The sequence below is a fragment of the Hyperoodon ampullatus genome (genome assembly GCF_949752795.1).
Source record: "Hyperoodon ampullatus genome assembly, chromosome: 12".
NCBI lineage: Eukaryota > Metazoa > Chordata > Mammalia > Artiodactyla > Ziphiidae > Hyperoodon > Hyperoodon ampullatus.
Window position 1 is genome coordinate 88,171,023 of NC_136925.1, and position 17,684 is coordinate 88,188,706.

The window sequence follows — 17,684 nt, forward strand, 5'->3', positions numbered from 1 at the left end:
GGGAAAGAGAGTGAACCTCAAATACTCTTCTTGCCAGAGTTAAGCAGAAACTGGGAGAACATATTAATAAGTGATTGACGGTGATTGGTGGGTGGGGTGACATCCAGGGCACACACACTGGCCAGGGCTCGCTCATGCCCACTCAGCTGACCCTCCGGATGAATGACTCCTAGGTAAGTTCTGTGAGACACCGAACCAGCAGGGACATTTGGTTAAAGATCTTATGCTTTGCCTATTGAGGTGGGAAAATGAGCTGACAAAAATTTTCTGGCCAAACACGACTTAGCCAGAAATAATAATTAAATTATGTCATGCCTACAGCAAGAAAAAAAAATCCTTTTGCAATTTTAGCATAGTAAAATAAATAAAAAAGTAAGCCAGTATGCCTTATACAGCATTTTGCTAATGGCCTAAGAGGGAAAGTCAGTTCAGAAATGTGAGGATGGCTGGAGTAGTGGGTCATTAGTTTCTCTTTATCATAAGGTTCATCAGTGACAAAAATTTAAATTCTGAATCCATAATCCACAATTTAGAATGGGCCCTTATCTTCACATTTCCAAGAGAAGGGAACTTCTTCAACAGGCTTGTCTGTCCTGTAGGGACTGTTTGGAAAACACTGAGCTGATTATTTCCTGTCTTAATTTTGAACTAAGTGAATGTATTCTTTCTAACACTGCACCCATCTGGTATCCATGCCAGCAATAACTTTCTTGGAGACGTAAGAATGACAGACAGACATAACTATTTCCCAGTGTTTTTAATAAATGTATTATTTTTCTCCATAAAAAGGGAAACTGCTTGTCTCCCAACTCTACTTCCAGCTTCTCTCAGAAACTAACACTTGGCATTCAGGACCCTGTGAGAACCTCCAGCCTGAACCCACAGTCTTTGGACAATACATTTCGTTGATCTTTCTGGACTCCCTGAGGTTTTGTGGTTAATACGTGAGAGGTGTGTTGCGCTTCTTGAATAAAAAGCTAGAGAGCCACGGGGGTTTCTTTTGCCCCCTTCCCTGCTTCTCCCTACCTCAAAGGAGGTGCAGTAGAAAAGCCAGAATTGCAAGTTTTGGCATCTGGGGTCTGGTCCTGCCTTTGTTGCTCATGGGCTCTGGCTAAGACATTTGCCCTCTTTTGTTTTGTTCTTCATCTTGAAGTTGTGAGGGTGAATGAATGAACATGCTTTCAATCTTTTGACTTCTATAGAAAAGTGCACAATAGCAAATAAGTATTTCAGCTATTGGCTTGTAGTTCTCTCAATAAAGTAGAAAGTAAAAACAAAATTTTTAGCAGCGAATGCTTTTCAAGGTTTCATATGCAAATTTTCCTCTTTGGATGATCTTAGAAGTAGCAGTATGCAGTATTTACTGTGTATTTTTACCTCGAGTTTTTATGAACGTTTCCCACCAGTGTTCCTTAGTTACGTCGCCGTCTACAGCTGCTCTGCTCACCCGTTTCTCAGACCCAAGAGCAGTCCCGGTTTTATTATAATTTCCTTCTGAGCCCTCAAGCCAGGAGGAGTGTGTTTAAGTATTTAATAGATTTTCTGGGCTCTGGAATTTGAAGGAGAATTCACAGAGCAGCCCTCTTTCAAGAGGAGATACTTTTCTTCCCCATCTTTTCCATGGCTCTATGTGTGTCGTTTTCCGCCTGAAAATACCAAGATCTCTACTTCTCTTCCCCGTGTGGGACCCAGTGGTTGGAACAGCGCCGCCTTTGTCTCAACAGCCAGGCCCCAAATCTGCTGATACAGCCCTGCCCACCCCCCAACTCATTGCCAAAGCTTCGGATTAAACATGGGGTTAAAAAATCCGATTTGGATTTTCTGTTTTGTTCTTTTTCTCAGTGCCCCTGACAAGTCAATCGAAGCATTGTTCTTGAAAATCTTCACTCCTTTGGTTTTCTGTGTGAGCTAGAGTTAGGGCTTTTTCCTGTAAAGCTGTAAGCCAAGGAGAAACTATTTCAGCAATGTTGTCTGCAATGGATACTGTCCAGAGTGCAAAATTCTCTTGGTTTCCCACCAGTCTCCACCGACGAGTCTGCAACCTCTACACCCCCTGTGCTTGCTTCATAAACACCTGAAATGCTTTAAAAGCAGCCACATTCCCGCCAGCCACACTTGCCCCAGGTCACTGCTACGTGCAAGTCAGACCCAAGATCTCTAGGTCCCCTAAAAGCCCCCGAGAGGATTCACCTGCAAAAAAATGCTGTAGGTGCGCCACACTCCTTGAATCTTCTGGACGGTGTTGCGTGTTGTGCTGACAGCTGCCCTTACTGGAGAGCCAGCTAATCAATCAGCAAATTTGAGAGGCGACATTCTGGGCTGGACGAGGTAGCATTAGAGCCCAGAGTTCCAGGAGACCCAAGGATGGCTGGGGACTGACCTAGGCTTCGAGTTAACTCTGTGGGATGAACCGGCCACTAGAGCCGTTCTTGCGCGGACCGGGTCAGGGCCCTGGGATGGGAGGAGGGCGATGCGCATCTTGTGGTCGTGCTGGGAGCTCTCCCAGGGTGCGCGCGCGTTGGCGTGGGCACGCGTGTGCGTGTCCGCGCGTGTGCATTTGTGTGCGTGTGTGCGCGCGTGTGCGTGTGTGTGCGCGCGTTTGCGCGCGTGCAGGGAAGGAGTCAGGCGCACGCAGCACCCACGGGATACAGCACAGCCCTGGGGGCCCCTCTCCATCTCCTGCTGCCGCAGACCCACGCTGGGGCGGCCCCTCGGCAGAGCGGGCGTCCGAGCCCAGCGAGCGGGGCGCGGCGGCGGCGGCGGCGGGCGCGGGGGGTGGGGCTGGGGGGCGGGAGGGAGGGAGGAGGGCGGGCGGGCGGGAGGAGGATCCGGGAAGCTCGGCAGTTATTTGACAGGAGCCAGGGAAGCCGCAGAGGACGCGGAGGACCGCCGGGTGCCGGGAGGGCAGCTAGTTGAGTCCGGGCCGCCCGGAGCGCTGGGGAAGAGGACCCCGAGCAGCCCCTCCGCCGGCTCCCCGGCCGCCGTGCCAGCGCTCAGGGCGCGGCCGCTGCTCCAAGCGCCGCCTTCGCCCTCCGGGGCCGAGAGCCCCGCCGGCCCTGCGCCCGGTCACCATGCTGCTCCCCCGGCTCTGCTGGCTGCCGCTGCTCGCGGGGCTGCTCCCGCAGGCGCCCGCGCAGAAGTTCTCGGCGCTCACGGTGAGTCCCGGCCCTCGGGGACCTGGCGGTAGCGCCGTGCCGTCTCCTGCCCGGGTCCGGCGGGGTCCCCGCGGTCCCCCGCCGGCCGAAGCGCCCAGGCACGGGGAGCAGGTGACCCTCGGGGAGGTGGCGCCTCCTTCCGCCCGCGCGGGCGAAACAGGTGGGGCCTGGGCGGGTCGGCGGCGTGCGCGCGCGGGGCTGTTGGGGTCCCCCCAGCACGGGTGACGGGCCGGGGGTGCGATCGGGGGTCCCGTGCCGCCCCAGCCACGGGGGGTGGGCAGGGCCGCGCGCGGAAACCAGGTCTCGGGACGAGGGCGCCGCCCGGCGGATTGTCCGAGGGCGGCCCCGGCGGGGCCTCGGCGCCCACTCGGCCCGGTGTGTCCCGGGCTCGGCTCTCGGCGGGCGGCCGCGCGGACCGCGTGGCTCTTGCCTGGCGAGGGGCACTGCTCATGGGCCCCGCAAGTTTCGCCTGACCCTCCCGGAGACCCTCCCTACGTGAACTTGGAGGAAGCAGATGACACGACAAGTGAACATTGTCTTCCTTCCTGCTTAGAGCAGGCAGAAATTGGGGGCCCCCGGGGGCTCCGTGTCCTGCGATCCCCGGCCCCGGGGCCCCCGCGCCGGGTGTACCGAGCGCCAGGGTCACCGCGCCGACCGCGGCGGCTTTTGCTTTCTTAGCTGCGACTTCTCGTCGGGGCCCGGCCGCCCGGCGCGCAGTGCCAAGCGCGGAGCTCCGCGCAGGGGCCGAGCCAAGCCGCCGGCCGCCGGCTGGTCCCTGGTGTCCCAGCCCCCGGCTTGGGCAGACCTCGTGGGCTTGCAGTGTTTGCAAACCCATAATTAATGCAATCTGCAGAAACGAAAACATTCCACTTAAATGTGTTTTTGAACAAGTGCTTGAGAAAACACGAAGGGAGAGAGAACACCTCTGGTGGGGAGATGCTTTTAAGTGGCCGGGGACTCGTCCTGAAGGCGTTTATTGTATCGAAAATACCGATGGGTGAGATGGGCTGCAGTCGGGTTCTGCTTTTCAGCAAAGCTCAAGCAGTCCCCGAGCCTCTTTTTTTTTTTTTTTCTCCTTTCGAGCAGTACCAGGAGGGAGTTAGTGAGTTCACGGTTCATACCTAAAATTCTTCTGGGGTCCCTGCCTTGTGTCTCACAAATGACTTGTAGATTAGAAACTGCTAACTGGAGCTTGAAGGAGGTTTTCACACGCTCAGCTTTCCCTGTAGAGCCTTTATCTCCGCAGGGGGCGGTGGAACAAGACTTGCTCTATGTATCCGTGTGTCTATCCATCTATACACACATAGGCGCTTAGACGCCCTCCCCCGCCATAGCGCATCCAAGGCCGCAGAGAAACTGAGACCAAGTCTCAAAATGAGACCCCACGTTTCTTCCAGAGATGAAGCAGCAGGTTGTCTATGGTGGCCACAGATGTCCTGAAAGTGCCCAGAATAAACGTCATCTGGCTGCCCCCCTCAGGGAACCCCCTGGGTTGGAAAAGCAGAATAGGGCGTTAGTTATTGGAATAACTGAAATTTCTACAGGTTTTCTTCTCTTTTCTCCCCTCCACTCTTCTTAGTTAAGCATTTACTTTAAGCCCCTCGTCCTTTGCCTTCCCAAGGCTGCTCTCAGGAGTTCCCGGGTGGCAGTGATGCCAGCTACAGGTGGGCTTCTTGTGCGGAAATGGTACATATGTGGCCCCCTTTGACTGTACTTCCTGAGGAAACTTTTTGCCTTAAAACTGCTTTTGCAAATAAAGTGCTGTGCTGCTTTTGCGCCCAGGAGAAAAGCTTAAAGCCACAACATATTTGGCAACCTCTCCCCCCTCCGCCACCATCTAAGACATGAAGAAGTTTTGCTGATGGGCCGTGAGGGAATGTCGGAGGTGCTGGATTTTCTGTGGTGCTCATATCTTTTCAGATCATTTCCCAGTATTTGGGGATCTCTTGTTTCCAGAGCAATGGCTTTCTCTCTGCAAGATTTACATCTGATCTTTAATAAATCAGAGAGACAGCGCCCGTCCCTGGGAGACTGGGAGTGATCGCTAGGAGTCTTCTGGATGTGTGACCCGAGGCGAGTTACTTAGCTTTCTTAATTTTCAGTGTTCTTCTCTGTAAAGTGGGGATAAAGCAATACCCTCTGTTTAGCACGTTGCCGGGATTAAAGATAAGGCTTTTAGTGTACGTACCCGGCATGTGTCTGTTCTGTAATTCACCTTATTTCTCATGGCGGCCATGCTGTTGGTCCCGATGCCATAGTTTTCACCGGTGGCTGTGTCATTCAGGTGTGGGGACACTGGCCTCACGGTGGTTCTGTCTGTCAGGGATGTGTGTGTAGAGCACAGGGCTTTGCTCTGGGTGAGTATGAGCTTTACTGAGGTGGATGGTGTCTGCGTGGACGGGCAGGTGAGAAAACTGGCCTGTCTGCCCCCTTCTGTTCCACCCTTTCTTCTCACGTAGAGACAGGAAGATGCACTGCCCCTGGGGGGTTAGAAGCTTGGTGCTGGCTTCCCTGGATGACGCCTTTGTCTTCCTCTCCCTATAGTGAAAGGTCTTAGTTTGGGGGACAGTGTTGCCAGAATGTGTCAGTGGGTTTGATCACCTCTGCTACTTGCTGTTTAAGACTAAGAGAATCTGCTTGGCTTGATAATTGTGGGTTTTTTTCCCACCAAAGTTATTCTTCAGAAATGGCACCTTTGTGTGTTTTCCTAGGCCTTTCTGAGGGTTTGCATAATCGCCTGGTCATCCATGAGCCCCATGTTGTTTTCAACCAGCAGATGGTGTTGTGAAGTGTATCAACACTTCCCGAATCTTGGGTCCCCCTCTATTTCTTTCTCCTTCTTCTAAGGCCGGATCATGTCCATTTTTCATGAGAATGGTTGACTTTTTAAAAAATTTCTGCTCATGGCTGAGACTAGGGAGTAACTGCCAGTATAAGTCATCTGGTTACACAGCATTATATTCCTCAGAGGTGATCACAGTCTTACTCTGTCATAGATGTAGTTGTACGGATTTGGACAGACAGCCAGGAAACCCGGACCTGGGTGTTTCCTTCCGGGGTGTGAGGCACAATACGCCCCGTGACCCCTTCCCCAGAGTGTTTGGGGCGGGGCAAGTGGATTGATTTTAGAGCTGCCCACACTGAGAACGCAGAGGCCAACGGCCCCCCTTCTCATGTGGCTTCTGGCCACCCTGTCCACTACCTGAGCTTTCTTTGCTCCAAGGGTACTTTGTGTGTGTTTTCTCGTTGATCTCCCAGCAGCCTAACCAGCAAGGCTCTGCCGTATCCATATTCCAGAGGCCCTGTTGGAGCCCTGGACACTGCCCTGATCCAGATGCTTAGAAATTCAACCCGAGGCTGTTTTTCTTCCCTAGGCGGGCGGAGGGCTTCCCTGCACTGTCTGCTGGGTCTCCTCTGAGAATGGTCCAGCTCGACCCTGCCCCCTCCCTCCCAGCCTGGCTGGCCTCCAGCACACGGTGAGGGCAAAGGACTTGTCGGTCGGGGAGACGTGTACCGACAGAGTTGAAGTGGCTGCTTTCCACCCCTGTGTGGATCTGTTTGCTTTGAAAGAGAAGGAAGGGGATGGGAAGGCAGGATTTGCTCACATATACATGTGACAATGTGTCATCGTTGGCACAAGAGGGTCTAATGTTGATGATGCTGGGAGGTTGGCGTACCCCTCCAGCTCCAGGGCGACTGTGGACCATTCTGCTTGATGCTGTTCTCACTCACTGCCCAGGCTCTCAGGGAATGATTATGTTTTTTTTCTTCTCCCACTGCAAATGCTCTGAGTATATTTGCTGCTCTGGGGAGGCTGCATTTCATTCATCAGCAGAAGACGGACCACGGAGGTGGTTAAGGAAAAGGAAACTAAACATCATCAAAATTTTCCAACCTAGAAGCCCATTTACATGGCGACTACAAACCCAAACATCTGGAGGAGTAACTTTAATTTTGATTTGAAATCAAGACCATAAATAAAAGTATAAGCAACTTCAGGCTATAACAAGATTGTGCAGTAAATGGGCGTTGATCTAACCAACACAGGTTGCAATGGTTCAGAACAGAGCAAATTTCTAAGTAATTCTATATCAAAATAAGCCTTCCTGAGAGTCTAGGAATTTAGAATGAGGCCGTTATTAAGATTGGCAGTGGAACACTGGCATAGAGGGCAAGGGTAACGTTTCATATTTTTGAATTAAAAGGTATGTTATTCCACACATACAAGTCACAGACTCAGACTGATGAACTTCCAGGTAGATTTTGGAATTGGAGAAGAAAAATTAAGAAATAATTTTCTGAGTTCATTTATAGGAAACTAGAACTGTCACCTTTATGTTTCCCCAGTTGATGGTGTTGGTCATGGCACAAGATCCCCCTATTAACATTTGTACCTTTCTAGAGCTTAAATAACACTTAATATATTGAATATTTAACTGAAGCCCCAGAGAGGAAGGGTTTCAGAAAATGAAATCTTAGTTTCATATAGGCTAAGAAGAAATTATTCTAAAAGTGATAATCATAGGCATTCTTATGTGGTTTTGTAGTCCCAGGCTGAAAATCAAAGAGCAGAGATTTGTAATAAGACACAAATAAATAGAACCCAGTAAAATGGTAACTCACATTTATATTGTCATGATTGAAAAACAAGAAATTATAACTGGAAACTTGTACTAGCTGTCCAGATTTAATCAGAATTTTCAACATGGAGGCCCTCTCAGAATGTCTAGTAACACTATAATTATATTCAGATTTTTATTATGTAGGGCATGATGTGGGATATTAACCAGTTAAACTGGCAGTTAAGGGAAGGTGACATGTCAGTACAGTAAGTGAACTTTTTCTTCCTTCAACACATATCTTCCCTCTTTTTACTTTCTTCTTTTCCCTGGTCATCTTTTTTCTTTATTTTTTATGCCTCTGCCCAAATTACAATTAACTCCCTTTGCTCCTCCTACGACCATTAATGTTACTATTTCTATTTTAGCACTAGCTGAGATCCATAAGAGGTTTTCTAGTTTCTTCCCCTCATACTCTTTCCCCTAAAAGCATCTGTAGGCCCCCTCTGCCGCGCTCTGTCCTGGTGGCTGCGGGGAGGCCCCTGCAGTCACTTTATCCCCAGCATCATGTTACCGGCCCTGTCCATCAGCAAGCCCACGCCGATGGCAGATTTTTAAAATGATTTTGTCGGGGCGGGGGGGAGGTAAGCCAACTCTTACCATTTGAGGTTGCTGGCAAAGAGTCTTCCAATAATAATGAAGTCCCAGAAAGCATGACGAGTTTAGATGCACACAGTCGTCTGTGGTGTGTTTGATCCCTGGTCCAGAACACTTTAGGATGCACGGCAGAATCTATTAGGCCCATTTCATTTGGGATGTTCTCACATCTGTTGGGTTTTAGTCACTGCTGAAAGAACAAGTTCATCACTTTGTTAGCCCCAAAATGCTCTAGTCTATAGGGTGATCTTGCCCAAGGTGGGTTGTTTTGCGTATTTATCTTTGTATCTTGTATCAAAGATACGTATCTTTGTATCAGAGTATCTTGATTATACTCTGTTCTGTACAGTCAAGGCTCCAGGAGCAAATGGGTCCAGCTTACCTAAGAGACGACAGCATGGCAGACACGAGATTTCCTTCTTGGGATTAAGAAAATCCATCTCATTTCCTGTGGCTTTGTCTGCCCTGGTCAGGTCTATCCCATACCAGCCCCCAGCGGACTGAAAAAGACAGACCCTTCCCTAGCCCAGGCCACGGTGGCTCGCGAGGTGGGGCCTCGGGGCCTTGGAAGAAGGTGGCACTGGCTCTTGTCTGATCCAGACGTGAGTGATGACGACTGCTGGGCAGTGGACCCCTTACTCCTGCCAGGGAGCCACATTTCTCCGTTTCAATGAAAAGTGCCTAAGAAATGTTTTTTTATTACTCTGAGGAATGATGAAAACTACATTGCCCAGTGGGAAGACCGTTGATTTTCATTTCTTAGGGCACCTTTTCAGTTGAGGATGGTGAGATTTGTGGTTACCATGGTTACCTCTGGCGTGGCTGACCGGTCTCAGGACAACTCTGAGCATGTCAGGTGGTGTCGCTCTGAGGCATAACTCACGACTGAACCCTAGTGTTGAGGTTTTTCCATGGAATTGCTCTTTTCTCCCTTTCTTTGCTCATATCTAACCGCTTTTGGGGCCCGTCTTCATCTTCAGAAGAACCTAGCGTAGACTTGCCTTTTCCTCCTTGTATCTGGTTAACTGTTTCTGCTTACTCACATAACTAACTCAGGCACAGGTTCATCTCTGTTCACATGAACTCCATCCACGTAATTGCACCTTCCTTGCGCTATGATAATTTTTCTTATAACGTTGAGAAAAACAGACAAATGCAAAGACACATCACAGAGGCGCTCTGGGTCACTTCCTCAGTTTCGGATGTCACTGGGGTCCTTCCCTACGTTACATATCAGACTCACATAAAGAGACGTCATAAGATACAGTCACGCCATTGATAAGAAACACTCGTCAGTATGGAGCGGAGTACAAAATAAAAGTAAAATAATTCCGTTTACGCTTATCATTGTAAAAACAATTCAGGAGATCTGAATGAAGGTATCTAGCAGAATTTAGCGCATTGTCTGTTTTCAGTTGTCTATTAATTCATTCCGCAGAGGACTTGGGTCTGTGTCATCAAGAATTTAAAAAAGAAAAGAACATTTAAAATTAATTTAAAAACTTGACCTTTGAAAGACAGAAATGACTGTCCTGCAGTTTTGTGGTGGCTGCAGGCTTAAGACGGCCGAGTGAGTGACATTTGGGAATTTCGTGGCCAGTTTTGGGGCCAGGGTTCTGGGCAGCATGGCGCCCGGTGCCCTTCCTGTGACGCGACATCAGCTTTATACAGCAGGAGATACATGTGAAGGTTTCCCTCACTCCTTCTCAGAGATCAGCCACATAAGTGTTTACTGCCCCTGTCTTAAGGGACTGTTACCTTCTTCACAGGGAAGGGGCCGAGTCAGGGGCAGACGGACGGAGCCCAGTCCCTGTCATGTCCACCACTGGTCAGGGCTCTGCTCTCAGGGCCAGGCCCGTCTGTGCCAGAGGGGCAGGAGCTGTCGGCCAGGCCACTGTGGCTCTTGCGTTGCACGTGCTTGTGTCAGAGGAGGAGGAGAGGAAGGTCCCTTTCTCCCGTGGCACCAAACTGACTGTGACATCAGGGCCCTCGCCAAGGAAAGCCTAGGCCAGGGAGACCTTTGTCTTTGGTAAACAGATACGTGGAAAGTTTTAAACATTAAAAAGAGAGATAATGAGAAATTCTGGTGCCCTGCACTAATGCCGTTGACTATGGAATAAAATCTGTCATCAGGAGGGTTCTCCTTGGACCTGGGGACACTGGAGGACCTTGCTTATAATGCAGGCTGAGAATCATATAATCTTTAAAACTGTCGTCTACTGATGAATCAACAGTTCACATCATCTGCTTTCCTTGGGCCACGTATTTAGGTATTTAAGGAAGATCACTAGGTCTTTGTAGCCCAGATGCCCTCCGTGGCTCTTCTGTATCTTCCTGTCCCGACCCTTTGCTCCCAGGCCCGGTTCTGCCTTCCCGTGTTGGAGGGACTTGGAAAGCGACGTGCATTACGGACATCCGTGCCCAGCTGCTCCCACTTCCCACCCTCCCTCCTAAGGCGTCCCAGCAGGTTCCCCCTCTGCTTTCTGAACCAAGCTCCGCTCTGAGCTCTGGTTGGTCCACACCCTTTGACGAGCCCTCAGGACCAGACACAAGATCTCAACAGGGGAGCATGACCTTGCTTGATGACACTGGGGTGTGGTTGGCCCACTTGCCCAAGTCACTTTCTGAATCTGAGGTTCCGTTAAGCCAATTTCCCCCGTCACTGTTTCTTTGAATGTTTTGAACCCGTAAGTGGTGTATACGTTATTCCTGTTAAAACTAGATTTGCATCCTGACCCGGTTACCGGGTTGGAACTAGCCCCTCAGGCTCCCGTAAATCTGCTAAGCACTCCTCCACTTTCCTGTAAATGGGTTGGCCTGGGGACATTGAGGGATGGGCTGGGACTCACTCCCAGGAGATGAGACCCAGGGCCTTTTCTCTCTGCTGCATGGATTCCCTGCACCAGGAAATATCCCCAGGGGATTTGGGTACGTGCCCCCGCCCCCCCCCCCAAAGAATCGGTGACTTAAAAATCATCAAACACTCACTTGGACTCCCAAGTACGCCTCCTGTGACTCTTACTGTGTCCCGGTATTGACGCTTTGTGAAGGAAGGTGTGGGGCCCGCTGCGAGCACTCAGGCAGCACTGGCCTCCACCCGCGCAGCACCGCGCAGGGCTGCCGTCTCCTGGGCACACGGACTCGGTCTCCCAGCACCGGCCTGAGAACGTCCCGCACGCGGACCGAAACTTCAGCGTAACGCAGTAAAGCGTCTTTACAGCCTGCACTTTTCTCTCGTAAAGTAGAGAGCTGGCTTCCGGCGCTGGTAACAGCCCTGCCAAGCCGCCCTGCTCCTTTCGTGGGTGCGTGTGTTTTAAAGTTTTGCAAACACCTCAGGTAAGGAAAGTGAGTAACACCTCTGACCTGAACGTACACGTCGGCTAAGCTGTAGCTTTGCAGGATCCACACATGATGGGCTTGTGCTCATCAGGTCTTCATTCTTCAGAGGTTTATTTTTGGAGGGAGTTGCCAAAGCGAGATCTTTCTTTTCACTCGGAGATATAATCCAGGTGGAGTCACGAATCCCTTTCTCTGCGCCCGTGGCATCTCTCCGCCTTTTACACCCGGTTTGAGACGCAGGTGCGGCTCCAGGGGAAGCGCCTCTTCCTACTGTTCCCTCTCCGGCCACACGGGGGAGCCCGAGAGCAGCCTGCTCCTCCGAGGCGGGCGGGCAGGGGTCCGCTTGTGGGCTCGGGCTCCACCCCCCGCAAAGCTTCTGCCACTTGACGGCTTGAGTCGCCACTTAGCCTGGGTTCAGGCGCCACGTTCAACTTTCCAGTTTTAGAGGTTTGACTCATGATGCAGGGACACTAAATTAGGGAATTAACAACCAAGGGCCGTTTTTATTTGAGGTTTCCAGCCACTTTCTTTGGAAGTCTGGGATACGCAGGTTAAATTCAGGGCGATTACTCAAATGCCAGGTAAGAGTGCTGTGTACCCGGGGCAGAATTTTGGCCTTAATAAATGAAGCCAGGAGAGATGCCCCAGTGGGCTGTCTGCTGGGCCCGGCTGCCGGCAGATGCAGTTCCTTTTCTGCTGCAAGTTCTGGTCACTTAGTGAATGGATTTTACTTAAAGCAGTGGCTTCCCTTACTTGCAGGCTAAGTTAATATTGTATTTCAGCGTTCTTCGGGGATGGACGTTCTCAGACATGTCCATTTTATGATGGATTTTAACCCGAAAGAACATTAACTGCAGAAAATCAACAGTCTGTGCTCAGGCTTTCAAAGCCTCTCTTCCAGCAGAGCCTTTTCCCAATAAAACCTGCAAACTCGTTTTGTTGGGGGAAGGCTCCGGGGAGGTGCGCCCCGACCCCGCTTCCCTCAGACACCTTCTTACCGACCTCTGGCCAGAAACCGTTTACATTTCTTTGCATCCAAAGATCTGAAGGCGGTTTAAAAAGTCCTAATCGGTCCCATTCAAACTCTCACCAACGTTCCCTCTCCTTGCCTCCTCTCCGCCGCCGTTTTCTTCCCTTGTTCTTTTCTTACGTGACAGAGGAAGGCCAGCCTCACTGCCTGCAGCCGAAGACGTTGGGCGGAGGGGCCATGCCCATGTTCTGAGGTCCCTTGGCCGCTGTGACCTCTTCAGAACCTGGTGCTTATTTCCAGGCTCAGCCCGGCCTCGCCGTGGTCCCCGTGTCTAGGAGGGGGACTCGGGGAGCCGGCAGGTGCTGCTGGGTCCCAGAGGCTTCCTGAGACTCCGGGGTCCTGGACGCCCGGCATCGCCCCTCTGTCCCCAGATGGCAGCACAGTGGCGAGGACACACCCAGGACGTCCTGTCCTGTCCCTGAGTGTGGAATCCTCGGTGTGGGCGCACGTGGTGTCCCCCGAGTGCTGAGGTCAGGACGTGGGCTGTGGGCTTAGGCCTGGGGAGGGGCCCCCTCAGGCCTTTCTTCCTGGGGGCTGTTGCCACGTCAGCCCTGGTGCTCTTCTTATCCAACCCCCTAATTTAACAAAAAAGGGTACAAGAATTTCATTGGCCAAGAAACGGTAGAGAGTTCGTCAACCCCGCTGTCCCTCCTTCTCTGTGTGTCTCTGCCTCTCTGCAGCCCTCGGGCTTTCTGCGGTCGTGCCCCGGGTGCACGCGGTCACTCCCAGCCGGCCTCGCCCTTCGTCTGCGCTGTGACCCGGCCAGGCCGCCTCCTGCCCACACCAGGGAGCTCGGGTCTCCGGTCAGGGCAGGGAGAACAGAGAGGCCCGAGGACCGGGGCTCAGTGAAGTGGAGGGTCTGAGAAAATATGTAAATGAACCCAGAACTTGACTCAAAACCAAATTCTAACATTTTTAAAATAATTTACAAATGGTGTTTTTTTTTCACTTTTTCTCCTTTAATACTACTTGCTGGGTTTTCCAGTTTCACTGAGCGCTCAAAACAGCGCTCTGTACCTTTGCAGCAGTGAGATCCAAGCTCTTAGGACGCAGCATCCCTCGCTGTCTTCGGAATTCCCAAGGTAGAGCAGGGGACGGGGATTGGAGGTGTGCCAGTGGGGTGCCCAGCTGTGCCTGAGGACGGGTGCAGGTAACTGACTCATCCTTCAGCCCAGCGCTCCATCAGTTTGCTTTTGGAATTCCCTTAACGCACATCCTGGCGAACGGAGGGGCTTTGATGGAGAAAAGGTAAACAAGAGCACCATGAACTGTGTAAGTAAAATCATCGAACGGCACTCGGGCTGTGTCTGGACGTGCTCGGAGGAGTGATGGACCTGACCTCTCAGCTGGGTGCCCGTCGTTGGCAAACAGGTCACTGTCCAGCGTCATGCGTCCTTTTGTCCAGCAGACACAGCAATGGACAAGGGTTGGGGCCAGTGTCCAGATGTCACTGTCAGAAATGTGGCCCAGAAGGTGGCTCTCAGCTGAGCCCTGAGGGTCTGGGAGGCAGCCAGGGGGGTGGGAGGGGGCTGGGAGCATCCTGTGCAGAGGACCACCCACCAGACAGGTGGGGGCCTCATTCGGGGCCCTGGAAGGATGCAGGGTGTGAGCGGAGCCTGAAGGGCCCTGAGGAGGGCTGGGCAGCCAAGAGGAGCCTTCCCGGGTGTCAGAGCAGAGGTGCAGGCGGGCTCCTGGAGCAGCCCTGATGCTGGGAGGGGGGCAGGCTGGTGGTGCAGGTGTGACGCTGGGCGGGGAGGCCCTCGGCCTTTCCAGCTGTTCCGCTGACTCGTCTTTACTGCAAGGCCATGTTCTCTCCTCCACCCACACCCTGGACGGGAACGGGGCAGCTGGCTTGGGGCTGGTATATGAGTTTCCCTTAAAGTGTGAAAGAAGTACACGGCGAACTTTGTGACAGGCGGCAGTCTCCCCCGAGAAGGAGCCGCAGTGCCGGGAGCCTGTCAGCCCTGGAAGGTGCCATGCGCGTCCCACCCAGCGGAGGGACCGAGGGCAGTGGCCGTGCTTCCTCCCGGCGATGTCCTCCCTTGTGCTGACCTCCGTCGGGTTGGCCTCGTTTGAATTGGCAGCAAAGCCAGGCAGCCTGGTGCCAGATCAAGGTGAGATGGGAGAGAGAAGCCTCATCACCTTTTCAGGACAGTGCCTTGGAATCTCGGGTGACAGGTACAGTTGATCAGAGGAAGGGTGAGGCTTCCTGGGAGAAGAGCAGAGAGGAGGTCCCCTGAGAGTGACGGGAACGGCTGGGCCCTGGGGAGGAGCTGGCGAGAAGCAGAGGGGGCTTTAACAGCCCGCGTGGGCACCAGGCAGGGAGGTCATCACGAAGTCAAGTTAACGAGCGTTGTCTTCACAGTTGTGCCTGCGAGACGTGCGCTCAGGGAAATAAAAGCGAAACCAAGGCAACAGGAATTGTAAGAAGACCCGACCAGGGGCACGATTACACACGGGAACGTAACGTGGCTATTTTTCCACGTCATGCTGGAATTTTTGCATTTGGGCAAACGGTACGAAATTCGGAAGAGTGGTGCCACTCCTGGACGGCCTCGGTCTCATGAGATTTCCCCGTCACTCAACCCCACTTGCGAGCTGTCGTAACCTGGGCTCTCCCATGGGACGTCGAGCGGGGTAGATGCTTAAACACTTTGAACCAAAGCATGCGAGGCTTCGGGTTAACTGCATCCCAGGAACCAAAACCTCAGAGCAAACGCAGCCACCACGTGGCCGCCGCCTCCACAGCCTGTGTTTCAGGGAGGCCTGGGGACTGTGACAGGCAGTGACAGTAGACCTCCTGTGGGACTCGCTAAATGACAGTGATTCATGCCCTGTGTTTGCCCCTGAATTATAAAGTGACCCGAGACACCATTTGTAGAGACGCAGGATGCTGGATTCCAGTCTTACATATGTGGTTGAAATCATCCTCTCACGGCACTGCGGTGGCCGAGGACACCTCTCCCAGCCGCCTCGGAGAGCCCTGCAGGACGGGGGTGGGATGGCAGTCTGGCCTCTGCTCCCGGAGCCCGAATCCCCTCAGGGTCTTGCTGGGACTCCGTCTGGACAGTAGGCCCGGCGGAGGGAAGGCGCTGGCTTTTCCAGAAGCTTTGGTTTTCCAGAAGCTCCCTCCTTCTCTTCCCTTTAGTCTAAGAGGAGCATCCCTGATCTGTTTCATCTCTCATTGTAGCTGTTCCTGGCTCCCGTGCCTCAGGTTTGCTGTCCTTCTCTGATAGACACTGTAGGTCCTGTCATGGGACCCACTCGGATGTGGGATTTAGGACAACTTGGGCCTCTGGGACTTGTTTGGAAAAGACTGGAGAGACCTTGTGATGATGAAATCCTGCAGGTGTGTCCCAAAGACAAGGACGTCGCGGCTCTGGTGCAGGAGGACGCCTCACTGCGGCCCCGTCTCTGGTCCTCAGAGGTGACTAGTGGTCACGGCAGGAGGACTTAGCCGGCCTCCCCAGGGGGCGGTGGTCTCCGGTGCCCACCCATCCTGGGGGTCTGGGGCTCTGGGGCCACCACTCTGGTTGTGATTCTTGGATTTGCAGATCCTGGAGGGTTGGGTGAGCCATGGGCTCAGCCTCCTGTGCTGCAGGAGGCGGACTGTCCTCTTCTGTCACCACGTGGGTGACCCAGGCTGCCCTGGTCACCTTGTCCCCCCTGGGGCTCTGGCAGAGAGTCCAGCTCCCGGGAGGGAAGCAAGGCCCCGGGCTGGACCAGCCCCCCAGGAGCCCTCCCCCCGCCTGGCTCTTCTCGGCCTGGAGGTGCCACGTGCCGTCCCTTCTGCTGCAGCCTCGCCCGACGCCTGCAGTGAGCCTGTGGTTTGCGGGCCTTGGCTCGCTTCTGCTTCTCACTCTCCACAAACGCCAGCTCTTTCCCCAGGAGGCCTTCCTGACCCTGTGGTCGCTCAGGCCAACTCCACGTGCAGGAGCAGAAAGCTAGGGGTCTTTGGTTGTATATTGTGTATACAATATTGTATGCATTCCCCAATATACAATATACAACTGTCGTGTCGTTGTGTATTATTATTACCTTTCTCCTCTTATAACTAAGAGCTCATTTGTTGGGTGCAGCTTGGGGATCAGCACGATGCAGCAGGTTAACTTGGGGAGCTTGTGAAGGGCTCCCGCTGCTGTGGTTGGTAGCGTGGAGATCAGGGTGGAGGTGACGTTTCCTGCGTCCAGGGCCTCGTTCGCAGTGACACTCTCCCCCCGCCCCGTGTTGACTCCCGCCCCTCCGCTCCCCACGCAGTGGGTGCTCAGTTCTTCCCATTTTGCAGATGAGGAACTTGGGACACGGATGATGAAGTGAAGTGCCGCCTGGGCCGGGTTAGCTCCCGGCACGAGGGCTCATGTAAGAAGGTGCTCTCAGCTCAGGTTCTGTGTGAGTGAGGCACTGAGGCCAGAGGCTTGAGCCTGGCCGGCCACGGCCAGAGTGTTTGTGGCTGATTCCACTAGGTCCTCGGACGAGGACTCTGGGTCATGGGTGGGAAGCAAGCTTAACTTGCCTCAAACTTACAAGGCTACACCCATGCGATGCGTGCTTGAGACGCGTACAGTGAAAAACCCTAGGACTCCTCAAATGGAATAACCCCTAAACTCCAGTCCCCCAAGCAGTTTCTTAGGAAGAAATGCTGGGCTCTCCTTCTCAGGAGACGGGGGAGTTAGAGGGAGCTTTTGGGGATCTGTTCATCAGCCCTTCATTTTATAAGGAGAACCCTGAGCCCCCTGGCGGCTGGGGGCAGCCAGGTGTGCAGCCCAGGTGTCTGGACTCCGCTTCACCCGATTTCTGACATCCGCCTCTGCTGGCTGCATGTTTAAAGTGAAATTTAATGCCAGATTTTAACAAAAGTGATATCAGCCTCTAAATCTTCCTCGTGTCTTACATTCATTATTATAAAGAACTGATTTTGGTGGAAACGTGGTAATAGACAGTGAC

At 52.8% G+C, this 17,684-nt stretch overlaps 1 protein-coding gene across 2 annotated transcripts in view; it reads left to right on the forward strand.

Moving 5' to 3' along the window:
* Nucleotides 1-3,071: 3,071 nt before the first annotated feature.
* Nucleotides 3,072-17,684, forward strand: part of SMOC2 (SPARC related modular calcium binding 2) — a gene marked incomplete at its 5' end in the record, with an annotated part of 149,293 nt that continues 134,680 nt past the window's right edge. For both annotated transcript variants that reach the window (XM_079716361.1, XM_079716362.1), the window contains one exon: nt 3,072-3,155. In XM_079716361.1, coding sequence (XP_079572487.1) covers nt 3,072-3,155 — 84 coding nt within the window. The remainder of the gene's footprint in view (nt 3,156-17,684) is intronic.